Source organism: Zalophus californianus, chromosome 16, assembly GCF_009762305.2.
Source record: "Zalophus californianus isolate mZalCal1 chromosome 16, mZalCal1.pri.v2, whole genome shotgun sequence".
In the NCBI taxonomy this organism is placed as follows: Eukaryota; Metazoa; Chordata; class Mammalia; order Carnivora; family Otariidae; genus Zalophus; species Zalophus californianus.
The window spans coordinates 60,889,658-60,904,789 of record NC_045610.1 but is presented as its reverse complement, the minus strand read 5'-3'; the positions used below and the strand labels follow the sequence as shown (position 1 = coordinate 60,904,789).

The 15,132-nt window shown below is 56.9% G+C and overlaps 1 protein-coding gene across 3 annotated transcripts in view; it reads right to left on the bottom strand.

The window, feature by feature from the left end:
* Nucleotides 1-15,132, bottom strand: part of RPTOR (regulatory associated protein of MTOR complex 1) — a 340,143-nt gene that overhangs the window by 38,668 nt on the left and 286,343 nt on the right. For all 3 annotated transcript variants that reach the window (XM_027624605.2, XM_027624606.2, XM_027624607.2), the window contains 4 exons: nt 14,285-14,402; nt 13,232-13,372; nt 12,821-12,979; nt 3,657-3,775 (listed from right to left, as the gene is read on the bottom strand). In XM_027624605.2, coding sequence (XP_027480406.1) covers nt 3,657-3,775; nt 12,821-12,979; nt 13,232-13,372; nt 14,285-14,402 — 537 coding nt within the window. The remainder of the gene's footprint in view (nt 1-3,656; nt 3,776-12,820; nt 12,980-13,231; nt 13,373-14,284; nt 14,403-15,132) is intronic.

Here is a 15,132-nt window from a genome sequence, read left to right as displayed (position 1 = left end):
CGCCGGCGCAGGCTTCTGGATGCTCTTTTCTGGGGGGAGTGTGGTACCTGCAGGAACTGTGCTATCAACTTCAGGGCAAGGATCTGGACTCATGTGTGAGAAGGCGCTTCCCACCAGGATTATCCAGAGGTAATCTGGGGCTAGGGAGGATGCTGAGTCCCCTGGCTGCTTGGTCACAGAGGAGACACCTATAAAAGCACGAGTCTACTGATCCAAGAAATAATTTTTCTGTAAACTGTAGTGCCTAGATAAATAACATAAGCCTCCCTCTGGAAGGCTGAGTCCTAGGGACTGTTCGGTGGCAACAGCGATGGTGACCAGGAGGCACTGCGCCACGGTCCCCGACGGGCATCAGAAAAGCCTCAGTCTTTGGCCCCCCAGGAAGAGAAGCTAGCAGGGCTGAGGCCGGGGGGTGTCTCACCAGCTGCCTTTCCAGGACCAGTGCACCTCGGAGAAGCAGCATGTGCAGAGAGTAAGGAGGACAGAGAAGGAAGCAGACACTAATATTTTGCTTTGCTTCACAGGATTACTGCATTTGCCATCATGCAGGGCCTACAACGAGCCCAGCTCCGCAGACGGGCTGGGGGATGTGAGTAACAGGCTGAAGGCTGATGGAGCTAGAATGGGACCCATGGGCCTGGACAGCCACCCAGTACCTCGTGGCCGTGAGTCCCTGTGCAGGACACGCAAGAGGGCCCAGAGCAGAGTCTCTGAAACAGATTTCCAGAGGCCACCCCAGAGCCACTGGGCCTGAATCCCGAGGGGACCAGCTCTCCTAGGGCTGTTCCTGCACCTGGCCTGGCAGGGCCCATGGGCCAGTGACTCTCAGATAGGGGCAGCACCTACTTCCGTAAGCTAAGCTGGTCTGAGGGATGACACTGTCACCCCTGTGTCTGCAGGGGGGTGGGAACAGGCAAGTGCACCAGAAGGTTCAAACTATACACGCAGACGCCTCTGGTCACAAGCGGTTCACCAGGACTGCTGTGGTTTCCCGCCCCCGGGACCTGCCCTGGCCTGACGTTCTCGGAGTCCCTCCTCCTGGTGGAGGCGGCAGGAAGCAGTGGGGCAGGGAAGGCCAGGGGGCACGCGGGGCGGAGGCCTGGGACAGGTGCAGACTGCACTGGCGCTCTGAGTCGCGGGGTAGGGGGCAGCTGAGGGCCTTCCGGGGAGGAGGTGCTGAGCTGGGGAGCCCGCGGCCTTCAAACAGCAGAGGGATGGTTCTAGGGGTAAAATGCTGACACAGAACCTCCACCTCTGGGAGCTGAAAGCTGTTGGACTTGTGTGAAAAGAAGGCAGGACGTTTACACACAGACCACGGAGCCCATGGAAAGAAGGATGCAGAGGTGCCTGTGAGGGGTCCCCGTATCAGGCGCTCTGCGCGTGTCGCTGGCCTGGAAGCTAACTGCAAATTCACTGTGTGAAATCGGATTCGGGGTGAGCACAGCGGCTCCGCAGGTGCTAGTTGAGGCTGCCACCCTGGAGGAGGAGAGAGTCCCTGCACGAGGAGAGGATTTTAAAAGACATGTTAAGAAGCTGATGCTACAAATGTATGAACTGCGTTTTACTCGCAGTTTTCGTGGGTACTTTAGAAGGCGCTGTTTTGGGGACGATCTCAACCTTGGTTGTGTTTCTTGGTCGCTTAGGCCTTCAGTCTATAAGAAAGGTGTTCAGCCTCCAACCGCGCAGACCGACCTCTGATCTCCGTCGCACCCGGCTGCGTGTGTCCCACAGCAGGTGCGGCAACCGCATGCTCATTCCTTGGGTGTGGAGTCGCTGGTGGACTATTTTTAGGTGAGTTTATGTGCTTATAAATTTTCTCATAACTATTAAAAGTAGTGATTATTATTGCACGTGACCCTGACATTTGAATCCCTGTAGCTTGAAATTTCCTTCCGGGTGTTCTCCCCAAACCACAGATGACAGGGGTGGCACCAGGGAGGTCGCTGGGGCCGACACGGTTCCCGGGGGTCACCATGCTCTTCTTTGTACTTCCACGTGGTTTGAAATTTTCCATAATAAAAACTGCAGGCAAAATGCAAACCCCCAGCCTGTGTGGAAAGGGGATGCAAATACTTGAAATTAGGCCATAGCTCTTGAGCTGTGTGGGTTCTTGAGCTGGTAGCAATTTCTATATTTGAATACAGAATTCTATGGGGTATTCCAGAGTAATAAGGCTGTTTTGACTGTGATGAACAAAAATCTGCCTTCAGAGCTGAATATCAAAAATAGGTCCATTTCTCTGTAAACTGAAATGTAATCCTGTTAGTTACTAGAGAGCAAGACATTTTTGAAATTAAATTGAGGACAAAAAAATGTTTCCTTCATGTTTGCGCTTCCAAATCTTTCAGCAGCAGTGTTTCCTCTTAAAAATGAACACACACAGATACACACACGGACACACACTCAGACTCTCACGCACAGACTGTGTTGTGCCCGAGCAAGGCTTCCGGAAAGCATGGACTCGAGCGGAGGCCCACTCTGATCTCTGTCCTTCCGCTTGGGCGCGCCCGTGGGTGTGCCAGCCACGTGCACTGGGATGTGCGTCGGTCTAGATCAGCACAGTGGGCAGAAAGCCACCTGCCACTTTTAAGCATCCATTAGAGAGTGCTGTTCCAAAGGCACGAAAGGCTGTTTCTGGTTCCTGCAATCTGCAAGCGCGGCTTTGCCTGGTAGGAGCAATTATACATACGGTGTTTAATTACCATAAAGGGGGGTGAGGGGAGTCTGTGGCTCATACCTACACACTTGACACATAATCGAAAAATACATGGAGATGTGGTTTCTATGCTTTACGTGCTAGAGAGAGATCCTAAGAGGAATGCATTTGACACCCTAACATCAGGTCCACTGCAATGAATTTACAGTCGTTAAATTTTAAGATTAGGCACTGAGATTATATTTTTAAATAATTCAGGTTGATTTTCTGTAAGGTTAAATACATAAAAGCCACTGAAAAAATAAACTTATAGAAGCCGAATACTGGTTTCATCATGACCAGAATAACCAAGGGTGAGGGGAGGGTGACTGGAGCACCTGATGACCACGTGCCGGCCATGGCTGGGCTGGCCACGGCCAGGGGGCCGTCCTACGCCTCAGAGAGAAAACAAGGTCTCGAGGCACCTCTGTGCGTCACAAGCTTTCAGGCAAAGGCAATGACCTTAGCTTCCATCTGAAGAGACTGGAATCAGACGAGCAAGTTACACTCAGGATAAACAAAAGGAAGGGGGTAATGAAGATAAAAAGAGGTATTGATAGAAAGGAATGCAAAAAGCAACAAAGAAATAGTAACGAAACCAAAAGCTGGTTCTTTAAGGTTTCCTTGAGCCAGAACGGTTGTGAGTGAGAGGAACCATAAATCACTGGTATTGCGAATGAAAGGGGACATTGCTACAGACCACACAGACCCTGACAAGATCACAAGGGTAACGGCAGTCCTTACCTACTGTCCTGGTGCCCCAATACCGACCATTAAGTCAAAGCAGGACGGCGCCCCAACGGAAGCTACCCGTAAACAGAGGTCAGGGTACACTGTGAAGAGCTTGTTGGACGTCTCTAAACCATGGTGTGGACCTCACTGCGCCTGGGGTTCCCCGCATGAATATCCGTAACTAAGGCCAGGAACTCGGAGGCTTTGCCGGGAATGCCGTCACACATACCTTGTAGGCGATGCTGTTGAGCACCTTCATGGCCAAGTCAGATACATCTGGGTAGGGGTCTGCAGCCAGATGCAGTAAGACTCTCCAAATCTGAGTGTAAACACTGTTAAAGGAAACTCCTAGGAAAGAGAAATGGGACGTTTTAGTAATAAATAGCTGCCCGTGTGTGCTTGGCTGGCTTCTGAAGACCTAGTTGCTGCCGGGAACAGATGCTTTAAAGAGCTGGGGCTATGGGAGGCTTGTATTGTGTTGTCTGGTCAGGGGCCCAGAAATTCAGGAATCCCAGCTGGTAAATAGGCTTGATGACTTCATCTTCTGAGACTGGATCTTTCTAGAAGGAAAAGCGAGTTAGAAAAGGCTGGCCTTCCTTGAAGCTCTGGCTTCTACCTAGATCCTGAGGACCACTCGATTTCACGCCTAGGTTTCTAGGAGCCATCATGGCCTACGTGAGCTACGAGTGTTGGATAGGAGTCCCATGTACACCCTTCTCGCATTCAGGGCGTGCTCTGGGCTGTGACTCACTGAGTCTTGTCCACACACCACACATGGTACTGTCCTGAGTTCCCAGGAAATCGCAAAGGGGGTATATGACGTGACCCAAGCCCTCCAGGTTCCCACCAGGCTACACAAGGTCCTGTCTGCAGAGCTGGATGCCACGGCAGATGAGACAGGATGTAAACCTGGACAGGGTGCGTCACAGACGTGAAGGAAGGAATGTCACTGAGGGCCTTCCCCGGGGGCGTTCAGCCCTATTTGACCCTCATGACCTCAGCCACTGGCACTATCCTGGGCATAACAGAGGGACGGTGAGGCCCAGGGTCCAAAGGATGAAGGATTCAAATGCGCCCTTGTCTGACATTCAGGCCAATGCCGCGTCTACAACATTACTGCCGTGGTGGCTCCAGGAAGATGATTCCTTCCGTCAGGAGCCAGGACAGCTTTATGGAAGAGGAGTACAGGGGGCTTTGGAGGGGAAGCAGGACTGTTCTCCTGGCAAAGACTTTCTTAAAGGGAAGTCAGCAGAGCAAACAACGGACTGGCATGGAGGTGACAGGAATGCACAGAGCTTTTGGAGAAGCGGCATGACCACGACCTGGGTGTGCAAGTCAGAGGACAGCGGGGCGGCTCAGAGGCCAAGGGGACAGGGCAGGTGGGGCCAGGTGCAGGCCTCTGGGAGGGGAGGCCGCGGAACGGGGTCTGCACAGGCAAGGAAGGGGAAGGGCAGCCCGGGGAGCGGTGGTGTGAGCTGGGGCCAGGAGCGGGGAGTGCAGTGTGGATGCCGCACCCTTGCTCACTGCTGAGGGGAAGCTGGGGGCCAGACACAGGGAGCGCCCTGCTCTCAGGGATGGCATGACGAGCTGGAGACAGCAGCATGTAACTGCATCCTTTTTATCTGGGGGAGCCGGATGGTTTGTTGACAAGTGCTTGTTCAGCCGCAGAGAGCGATGAAGAGCACTACCTGAATCAGCCACGACCCCAGGTCATTGGGCTGTCCAGCTCCTAGCACAGCCCCTCTCGCGTGGGTGAGGGATGGAGAAGAGCACCGAGGACGTCTGTCGGGGATGGAGCGTCTCTTCATAAACACGGCTGTTCACACGGGACGGGCTGCACCCGACCATTCAAATCAAAGGCAGACTGGATGAGGCGCAGGGTCAGGCTCCTTCGCTCACCTCAGCCCACAGCCTCTCCTCCGGAGGTGGAGGCGGCACCGCTTCACGCCCGCACAGCCGCACACCTGCTGCCGCAGGGATGGAGGAGGCCCCGTCTCTCTCGCGCTGGCCTTGCGCTGACTGTGCGGAAGGGTATGGCCGTGCTGCCTGGGACGGGAGGTGCCACCAGCAGCCTGCTCTGGAGCCCGCGTGTGTGCAGACGGCGGCTCATGTGGGCTTCGTGGCCCTGGGGGTCGGACAGCGTTCCCCTCCGGAGACCAGGGCTGGCTCCGTACGAATCTGGACTCTGGTCGGTGAGATGTCTCGCTTGGAGGGAAGCCCGTGTCAGGGTGAGTGACCCATGTGGAAATGTGCGCTGTTTCCCCTCACGCTTTAACTTAGAGACAGGACCAGATGAACACCTTCGACCCTGACTCCACGGCTGTAGGACAGCCATCCAGATTTATGACCAAAGTCTGAGGAACTCTGGGAGCATTTCCTAAAACCCACTTTTGTATTGTGGCAGAGTGCCTGCTGGCAGGAACTGCACCCTGCACGACGTAAGCACCGTTTCCACGAAGTTGTGGCCCCCACGTCACCTGCACGAGGGCTGTGGGATCATGGCCTACAGGGACCGGGCAGTCACTCTCAAGGAGGTAGTGCGCTCAGAAGGGAAAGGAGAACCAGCCCCCGCGTGGGGCGGGGGGTCCTCTTCATCACCACTGACCCAGAGGCTCTGGGAAGGCCCCTCAATCTCATCACAGCCACTGTGTGAAAGTCTACCCCCCCTCCATTAGTTTTGGGCTCAACTTCCCCGAAGCGTGGCCACCATGGGACAGACAGCGGCAAGGGGGTGCGCTGCAGATGACAGACCCCTGCCACACTGTCACAACACCCGAGGCGGGGAGGGTGGGGATGCAGCACTAAGGTGCTTGTTACCCGTGTGCCAAACAAAGAGCAGCCACCGTCCAACCAGACCCTCGCTCAGCAGTGCCTCTGGCGTAAACGTGAGGAGGGGGTACAGGGCGTGGCGGCACCAGACCAGCGCCAGTAAAGGTGAGGCATGCCATGCACCGAGGAAGTGTGGGACATGGTGGCCGTTACCATCCGTCCTGTCACAGAATTTTGATTTTTATTACTGTTGTGGCCTTTTTTTGCAGAAGATTTTGACTTTGATATAACAGTTGTGAATCAACAAAGAATGAAAAGGCTCTAACTTTTGCCAGGGTCTTTGGCCACAATGAATGGTGTATTTGCTGGTGAAAACACGAAACTGGCAGAGAGAAGTGGTCTGTGCATTTTACCCCGTCCCTCAGTCTGGCCGCCATGCCCTCGGCCGCCCTGCTTGTAAAGCTGCTGCCAACCCAACGCAAGGTTGTTTAGGAGTGCGGCGGCGGCTGGAGCCCCCCGGGGGGTGCCGCAGGACGCCTGAGTCAACCCTCTGGAGGCCAGGGAGGCTTCTAGGTTGTTAAATGCTCGGAAAGGGCGCCTGCGTCTGGCACTCACTCAACTCCTTCCTCATGAGCGCGGAGAACCTATTTCCACGTCTAGACCAAAAGTAATAAAAGATCATAACTAATGGCTTCACATTTATTTTTCAGAGCAACGGCTACAACTTTCTAAACAGCATAAGATGTAGGAAAATTTGCTCGGCGCTCTGTGGCCAGCTCTGGATCTCAGAAGCCCCGGGCTGGCAGAGCAGCTCAGAGAAAGGAGAAGCTGGAGCTTGCCACTCATTCCCCAGGTCTCATGGGTCCCTGACGCTGATGCTCTAAGAGCTGACGTGGGCCGAGAGCCTCTACCCTGTCCAGCAACCGGCGCCCAAAGCCTGGGGCCGCTGCCCTCACCCCTCTATGTATGAAACCCCGTCGCTGGGCTGCTGCTGGTGATGGAGCCCCTTCAGGAGCCCCCATCGCTTCGTCCTTCTGCCCACGGGAGGCATGAGCAGTCCTGGCCCCAAGGTCCTGAGGCTGGAGCATCGTCTAGACCGGGCAGCCACCCTGTGTGCATAATCCCGTCTGCCATGTTCCTCAGGGTCCCTACCAGACACACGTAATAATGGCCTTTAATCAGGCATTATGGCCATAAAAATATAACTGATGTTGTGGCGTCAGAAAACAACGCCATTCGCTCTCTCACCACCGTTCCCCGGCAGCGAGAAATCAAACTAATGGGCTGTAAAACCTTCCCTGGGATCGTGCGCAGCTCCTCTGGAGACAACCGCGCTCCCCTCCTCCTGGTTGATGGGGCCCTGCACTCTCCTGGCCCCTCTGCTCTTTGTGCTCAGAGCTCGCAGCTCTGGGGTCCCCAGGGCTGCTGGGGGCTCACAAAGGCCTCCTATGTTAGGACTTCTCGAGGTCATAGGGAGGCAGAGCGAGAGAGAGGAGATGCTACTTCCTGGCCGGTCATGATGGAACAGGGACAGATGGCCTCAACCTGAGCAGGGCCGCCAGGGGCCGATGGGAAGGTGGCTCTGCTTGCCAGGCCTCCTTCTCCAGTGGTGTGGGCAGTGCCCGTGGCTCCAACTCCGTCCCTCTGCTCCTCTCTGTGCCCTGAGGGCACTGGCCCTAACCCCCAGGTTCTGAGCAGGAACTTGGGCCCAGCTCTGGGCGCACAGCCAGGTGGGGGCAGGCTCCAGGCCGGTGAGAGCTTGACCCCTCACTCTCCCCCCCCCCCCAGCCCAGCTCCAGCTTGGAGACGTCACTATGGGAAGACACTCCAGGTGGCATCAATGGTCACAGAACTTCGCAGGATGGGGTAGGGGTGTCTGCAGAAGAATGGGGGCAGGGGTGTGGTCGTCCCACACCTGGGCCAGGCCCCTGACCGCGGCCAGCAAGTGCTTTGGCGGTGAGAGTGCTCACGGCCACCGCAGTCTGCTCCCGAATCCCCAGAAGAGAAATGACCCCACCTCACTCCCTCCAGGCTGTGACTCACTCCTGTGAAGAAGCAGAGGGACCGTCCCTGCCCCCCAGGACCCGGGGCGTGCAGCAGGGTGACTGAAAGGCCGGGGCGGGAGGGTGGCCCGGGGGCAGGCAGGAGGGGTGCGTCATACGGGCCCCGCTGTCAGCACAGGCGCGGGCTGTGTCTCCCCACCCGCCCCACTCCCACCTCCGGGCACTCCGACGTGGTGAGGCTCAGAGCAGGAGGGGCCTGCGGGGCTGCCTGCAGCCCAGGGGAGCAAGAAACGGCAGCTGCACCAAAACCTAGTAATAAAGATGGCGAGGTCCTATCACGGTGGGTCAGGGACCCTCCTCCTCCCTCCCCGCCATGGGAATGCAGAATGTCACCGGCAGCGAGGACCAGGCGCTGCTGGTTTGGAGAGGCCACGCAGCAACGTCAGAGAGGCTGTCCGTGCCTCGCTCAGAGGCCAGCATCCAGCCCGAGGGAGGAGGACACAGCAGTGGGTGCAGCGGGAGGGCTGATGATGAAGGTGAGGGCTGTCTGCAGGAACAAGGACTTGAGTCGGGAGCTGACAGCAAGTTCGGTTTTCACGGAGGCTTCTGTGCTTGGCTGCCATCGGATAAGCCTGGCAGTCTGTAGACACGTAGGCAAGATCTGATGGGGGTCCTGGCATGCCGTGTGCTGAGACCGGTCCTAGGGTGCGGGGGCCCAGAGATGGGGAGCACCTACTGGGGGCCCACGAGGGAGTCAGGCCAGATGGCTGGTGAGCCAGAGACATGTGGGGTTCCAGAGGTGAGGGGCTATGGAGACCGGGTCCCGGCACAGCCCTACGGACACCAGGCTGGCAGCGTCAGGTGCTGGGGATCCAGGGGGGGTCAAGGGAAGCCCAGGTCCCTTCTGGGGAATTTGCTCCTGGACATGCGGAGAGCAGGCGAGACCACGGGGAGTGCCTGCAGCGACAGAGCAGGGAGGGGGCTGGGAGGGGAGCTGGAGGGCCTGGCATTCCGGGAAAAGGTGGGAATAAGTGGACATCCCTAGGTTGCCATGGTTTTGAAAACCTCTTTTGCAATATTCAGTGAGAGACTAGAGAGACTGCCGTCCTTTGGTTGAAATGAAAGAAAAAACTGCCTTCAAGCGAGAGCTGCAGGCGACGGGGCTCAGTGGGTGACACATTCCGAGCGCGTGCGGTGGGTGGCAGCGCTATCTCATGGAATATGCATGAGGCAGCTCCGTCAACTCCAGCTCATTTTAGAACTTTTCCACTCAAGTTTTCAAAGATTTGAATGATACACAGATAACACTCAGCTTTCTCCGGAGTCAGAAACTGTGAGCAAGAAGGTAGGGGTGATGGGCTGCCAGCTCTCTGGAGGAAGACTGCAGGCAGGGCAGCGGCGGGAGGGGCTGCACCGTGCGGCCTGGAGACGGACAGTACCTGCCTCTTCCCGGGCAGCTGCTCTGCTGTCGGCCTGACGTGGCCTCCGGTGACATTCTTCATCCTTGCACCGCCGAGACCCGCTTCCCCCGCCAGCACCCAGGACAGGGTGGTGTCCACTCATCAGAGGGCGGCGCTGTGTCCCAGGCAGGAGTCCCACCTCAGGTGCATGGCACAACTCCACACGTGCCCTGTGACGCGGCCTGAAACTGCTGTTGCCTCGGCCAGCACACGCGGTCTTTAAACCCCAGAGAAGGCAACGTGCTGCAGACAACGGGGACCTTCTGATGAAAGCTCTCAGTGGTCCCTTGACGACACATGACTTCAATCCTTCTCGCACCAGTTCCATCTGACATGTGACAGAAACCGTGTTTCTGCGAGTTCGGAAGCTGGTGTGACCATCTTAACAATTTCTTCTCTTGACGACCAGCCACGCGTGTGAACGGGACCGCAGAGCGGATTCGCACCCTTGGATGCAGGCAGTGCTGGACGGCGGGACTCCAAGGCACCGGGACATGTGCCGCGTGGCAGGACGCAGTCAGGACGAGGCCCCGAGGAAGGCAACAGGGAGGCCACTCAGGAGAATCCTGCAGGAGCCAGTGCAGGGGGATGCTGGCCTGGGTAGCGAGGCCGGGTTGCAGGGGTGAGGGAACAGAGAGGAGTCACAGACGACACCTGGCTCTGGGCTGAGGCCCCGAGTCCACTGTGGTTCCCGCAGTGAAGGTGGGGCGGGAGTGGAGATGCCCGGTGTGGCAACCGGCTTCAAGGTCTGCGGCGTTTCTGTGCTTACTTCTTCCATGGCGGCGTGTTCTGGAAGCCGGGCACACTGGCGGCACTTAGAACGTGGTTGAATGAATGAATGAGCCTGCACATCCTGAGAAAGAGCAGCAGGGGACGCTGCGGGACCCCGCAGGGCAGGAAGGTCGTGTCCTACACGTGGGCTCTGGGGGTCCTGAGGGCAAACGACGGACTGCCTGCTTTTTATATGGCTTGCAAAGTAAGAATAGTTTTTACACTTTTTAAGTGGTTCGGAAAAAAAAGTGTGACTTGTGACTATTTTGTGAAATTTGCGTTCTAGTTCCTAAGTAAAGGCTGACTGGAACGTGGCCCGATTCATTTGTTCACCTGCCCCCTTGTGGCTATTTGTGTGCCGCCTGCAAGGCTGAAAATGTGCGCTATCTGGTCTTCTGCAGAGGATGCCTGCCGACCCCTGCTCTGGCGAGAGGGTGGGAGGCACGGGTCGCCCTGACTCTGGGGCGGGGAGGGTGGGGAAGGGGGTGCAGCGGCCAAGTTCACCTGGCTGGTGGGTCAGCACGGCACATTTCTGTTTCCCTGAGTTTCTCCTGTTACTTCATGTTTTTTCATTGTTGATACATACACAGAAGTACTAATTCAGATTCATATCACCCTGGGTTTTAAGAGACTCCTGTGGGGCCAGCCTGGGAACTTAGCCACTATACACAATGTTGAGTATGTTAAAAGAACATGTTCTAGTTCAAAACAAACACCTTGCCAATGACACTCAGAATGTATTTTACTGGTGAGTTAGCAGAACCCGTGTTCATGCCGAGCATCAGCCCTATGCCTCCTGGGCACTTGGGATATTTTAGCAAACAGCCAAACGCACAAATCTGTGATGTTATTTCTGTTTAGATGGACAATTCACATTGGTATTTTTGAGCTAAGTTCTTGGTGGGTGGGCATGTTTGGTGAGCAAAGATCCCTTTCCGGTTCCTGCCACCCTGGGGGGCACAGTGGCCACGTCTGAAACCCACAGCCCATCCAGGCCCTGAGGGGACACCACATGGACTCGACCTGCAGGGATCATGGCAGACGTCCTGAGCCTTGCTCCAGCAGAGGGGCAGACTGGTGTGGTTCACGCAGGGACCACGGCCCTGCCCCCTCCAGATCATGGCCGAAAGTCAGAAATACCACCATCACCACGCGGTGCGGAGAGTGTAACGCTAGGGCACAGGGCTCGCCACAGAAATAAGCCGATGACTTAGAACGTGGGCATCAGGGGGCATCAGCAGACAGGGAGATCACAGATGTGAATGCTGGCGTCGGAACACAGGAAAGAGCGCCAGTGCACCAGCTATTTCCATTCTCAACTCCAGAAATGAAAACAAACAACGGAGAGAAGTGAAAGAAAAGAGAAGGAATAATGAAACAAAGTTACCAGAACAAAACATACAGATCTAATGCAGAAATCAACAAAGCAGAAGTTGGGACTTGGAGATACCAGGGTAACGATTGCGGGGTTAATCGCGAATAAGGAGCAGAAGTACACAAACAGCAACAGGAGAACAAGGGGCCCGTGTCCAGAGACAACAGAGGCTGCGAAGTCAGGAGAACACTGCACAGCTCCATGGAGTGAGAACATTCAACTGAGACGGGCATCTCAGAACAACGTAAGGTGCCGAAGCTGACCTCGGAAGAAATGGTCTGAACAATCCTGTGATGGTTGGAGGGAGGACTCAGGGTTAGGCCTTCAGCCCGCAGAGTGGGTAAGTCAACCCTGGAAGACGAGGAGGGGCTGGTGGAGCAGCAGAACAGCGCCCGGCACAGAAAGCAGCGAGAAGGAGCCACCCCGTGGGATGCGAGCCGTAGGACAGGGCTCCCCCCAAGTCTGCGGCCTGTGAGGGGCACCCGTGCTTTGGGGGCTCACGGACAGTAAATGAGCGTGGACGCCGTGGACAAGCTGGGGGATTCGGCTCTATTTGTGATTCCTTAAGTCAGGAACAAAACACACGTGGAGGGGCGTGACATTAGCGTCCCTACGTTTCTACATGTAGAGCGTTTCTCAACATTAACTAAAACTCCAGCTGAGGCCTGGGAAGCCACGCTGGGCGGTCGGAGCGGGACAGGCCCGCCGGGCTGGGTCAGACAGGGGCTCTCCTGGGGCAGATGACCCCAGGGACAGCCGCCGGGCTATGGCACACAGAAGCTTCTGGCAGCTTTCCCGCACCGGCCCACAACGGCCCGTACATATCATCAGAGCGAAGTGAAAGGGCCTGGAACTTCCGGTTGCCTGCAGCACACATACCCCGCACCTCCACACTCCAGTTAACGCTTGCTGTCCGACTAGGATGGTCCCCGCGTCCCGTGGCCTGGCGCGCATGGCGGGCGAGCCCTGGGTGCCGCGGCGGGCGGGGCAGGCGGGAACCGGGCGCGGCACTCACCGATGAGGGAGTTGAGGGCAGAGTAGGAGCTGACGCGGCGCATCTTGTCGATGGTCTCGAAGGACAGGATGTACTCCTCGTTCTCGGGGCTGCCCAGGGTGCTGCTCGCACTGCTGCTCGTGCTGAGGTTGCCGGGGGAGAAGGCCACCGCGCTGCCCGCTGGCCCGGAGAGGGCGGAGGGGGCACGTCAGCACGGGCGCCCGCACGAGACGTGCGCCTCCCATGCAGTGCCCCCACCCTGGCCGCCTCTGCGGCCGCGCCTGCACCACGGTGAGACCCCAGCGCCAGCAGATGGCACAGTGGGACATGCGGTCAGGGCAGGGAGAGGGGCGGGGTCCCGGTGTAAGTAAAGTTTCAGAAAATTACACCCACGACTGCCCCGACCCGAGGACCCGATTTCCAGCATCTTACATTCTTCTGTCAAGCTCAGATTCTGCAAGGATTTGTTCAAGCTTCTGGCGGTGGTGACGGCACGAATGTTTCCATAGGAACTCACGGAGCGGAGTCTGGGGGTGCACGGGCTGTCCCGCACTGGGGTCAAACTCCCACCCTCTGGGAAAAGAAGAAAGAGTTAATGGCGGCCTTGGGGGAGGGTTGCAATAGCAGGGGGCAGGAGCTCCCACCCGGACTGGCGTGAACACCATCGGCAGGCCCATCACTCAGTGAGGGCCTCTGATGCACGAGTGTCCGGTCGGCCAGACAAAGCTGGACACGGGCACGCCCGGCGGGGAGGGGAGGTGTACGGAGCAGACGACCAGAGCCCACGCTTGCTGTTGTGCGGGACGCCGTTCTAACAGACCTTTCAGAGCACGACTGGCGACCGGGGCCGCCCTGAGGGCAGCGCCAGGCGCTCTGTGACTCGGGCGCAGGCAGCTGCCCTACAGACAACAGCAGAGTAGAGGCTGGTCGGGGCCGCAGGCCCTCCCCCTGATGCCCCTGCCCTCCTCCGGCACACCAGCTGTTTCCACCGAGCAAGTTCATTTTCATTCCCCTTCCCTGATGTCCTAAAAGCAGTAATGCTTTTGTTATTGATCAGGAGCCCTCCTTCCTGCAGAGAAGCTGCGCTCTGGGGGAGGGGGCAGCCCAACATGAAGAAATAGAAATCCAGCACAAAGGACAAATGGGAGAAAAGGAGCTGCCTAACGTGACTCATGAACAGGAAACTGGCAACAGCTCATCACAGGAAGAGTTGACCTACGTTTCCGTGAGCTCCCACGGCACACGTTCTGCTCTCCTTCAATATCGCCATGAATTTTATTTCCAAAAATGGTAAAAAGGAAGGAAAAGAGTCAGAGAATTAGTGTGCCTCCTCTTGCTACCCTTTCTATTCTGCTAAGTGCCTGGCAGGATGGGAGTCACAGGGGCCACTCGGAGCGGGCAGCGAGCTCAGGCCCCAGCACAGGGGAGGGCAGCTGTGGTCCTGACCCAGGGTCTGCACAGGCTCCCCGAGCTTCGACGCCATACCTGTGGTCGCCGGAGAAGGCAGGGGGTAGTTCTTCTCCTCCTCCATGAACTGCAAGGCCACCGTGCAGAAATTGCTTTCGTACTGAACGACGAGATGACTCAGAGCCACCACCAGTTCCTGCCGAGAGGGACAAGGACAATAACACTTACTGGCGGCTGGCAGAGGACTGCGGAAAAGCAGCGAGGCTGAGAGTTCATGCCGAGTGCTCGAGTCACCATAGAAAAAAGAAAGGTTAAGACAAACTCCGCACAGTGTTGGCAGCGGGGACTCGTCCTTCCAGGGATGTGCTTGGGAGTGTCCAGAGGGAGCAGGAGCTTCTGGACAAGCCATGGGGGCGGGATCGCTAGACATGAGCAGCACAGAGCAGGTGTCCTCGGGACACAGGTGTGAACGACACCCTCCAAGGGGAAGGGCGGATTGATCCTGGGACCCAGGCTGAGATATGTGTTGGCTGCATCCTGCCGTTGGGTGAGCCATTTGAATTCCGGGCACATTAAAGCAGAACATATCTGACAAGCCAGGGCATGCTCTTTTTATTAAATACAAAACTTGCAAAGATAAATTAGTTTCCAGTCCCTAAAAGGCAAGGATGTTCTACATGATCCTCAGGCCTGACTGCCTGAGAAGACGAGCGCAGTAGGCTTGTTGCATGACTGCCTGGGGACCCCTGGCTTGCACGCGAATCCTTGCAGCCCCACGCTGGGGGGGTCTGCCCGGGTGCCCAGCTCTGCCCCCTCCTCTCCTGCATGGGTCTCTCCTGCCTCAACCCCACACAGCCCTTCACCTACTTTTGTCACGTCTGTGCACGGCACTGCTCCCAAACCCACCCCCTGCATCCCCCCTCTTT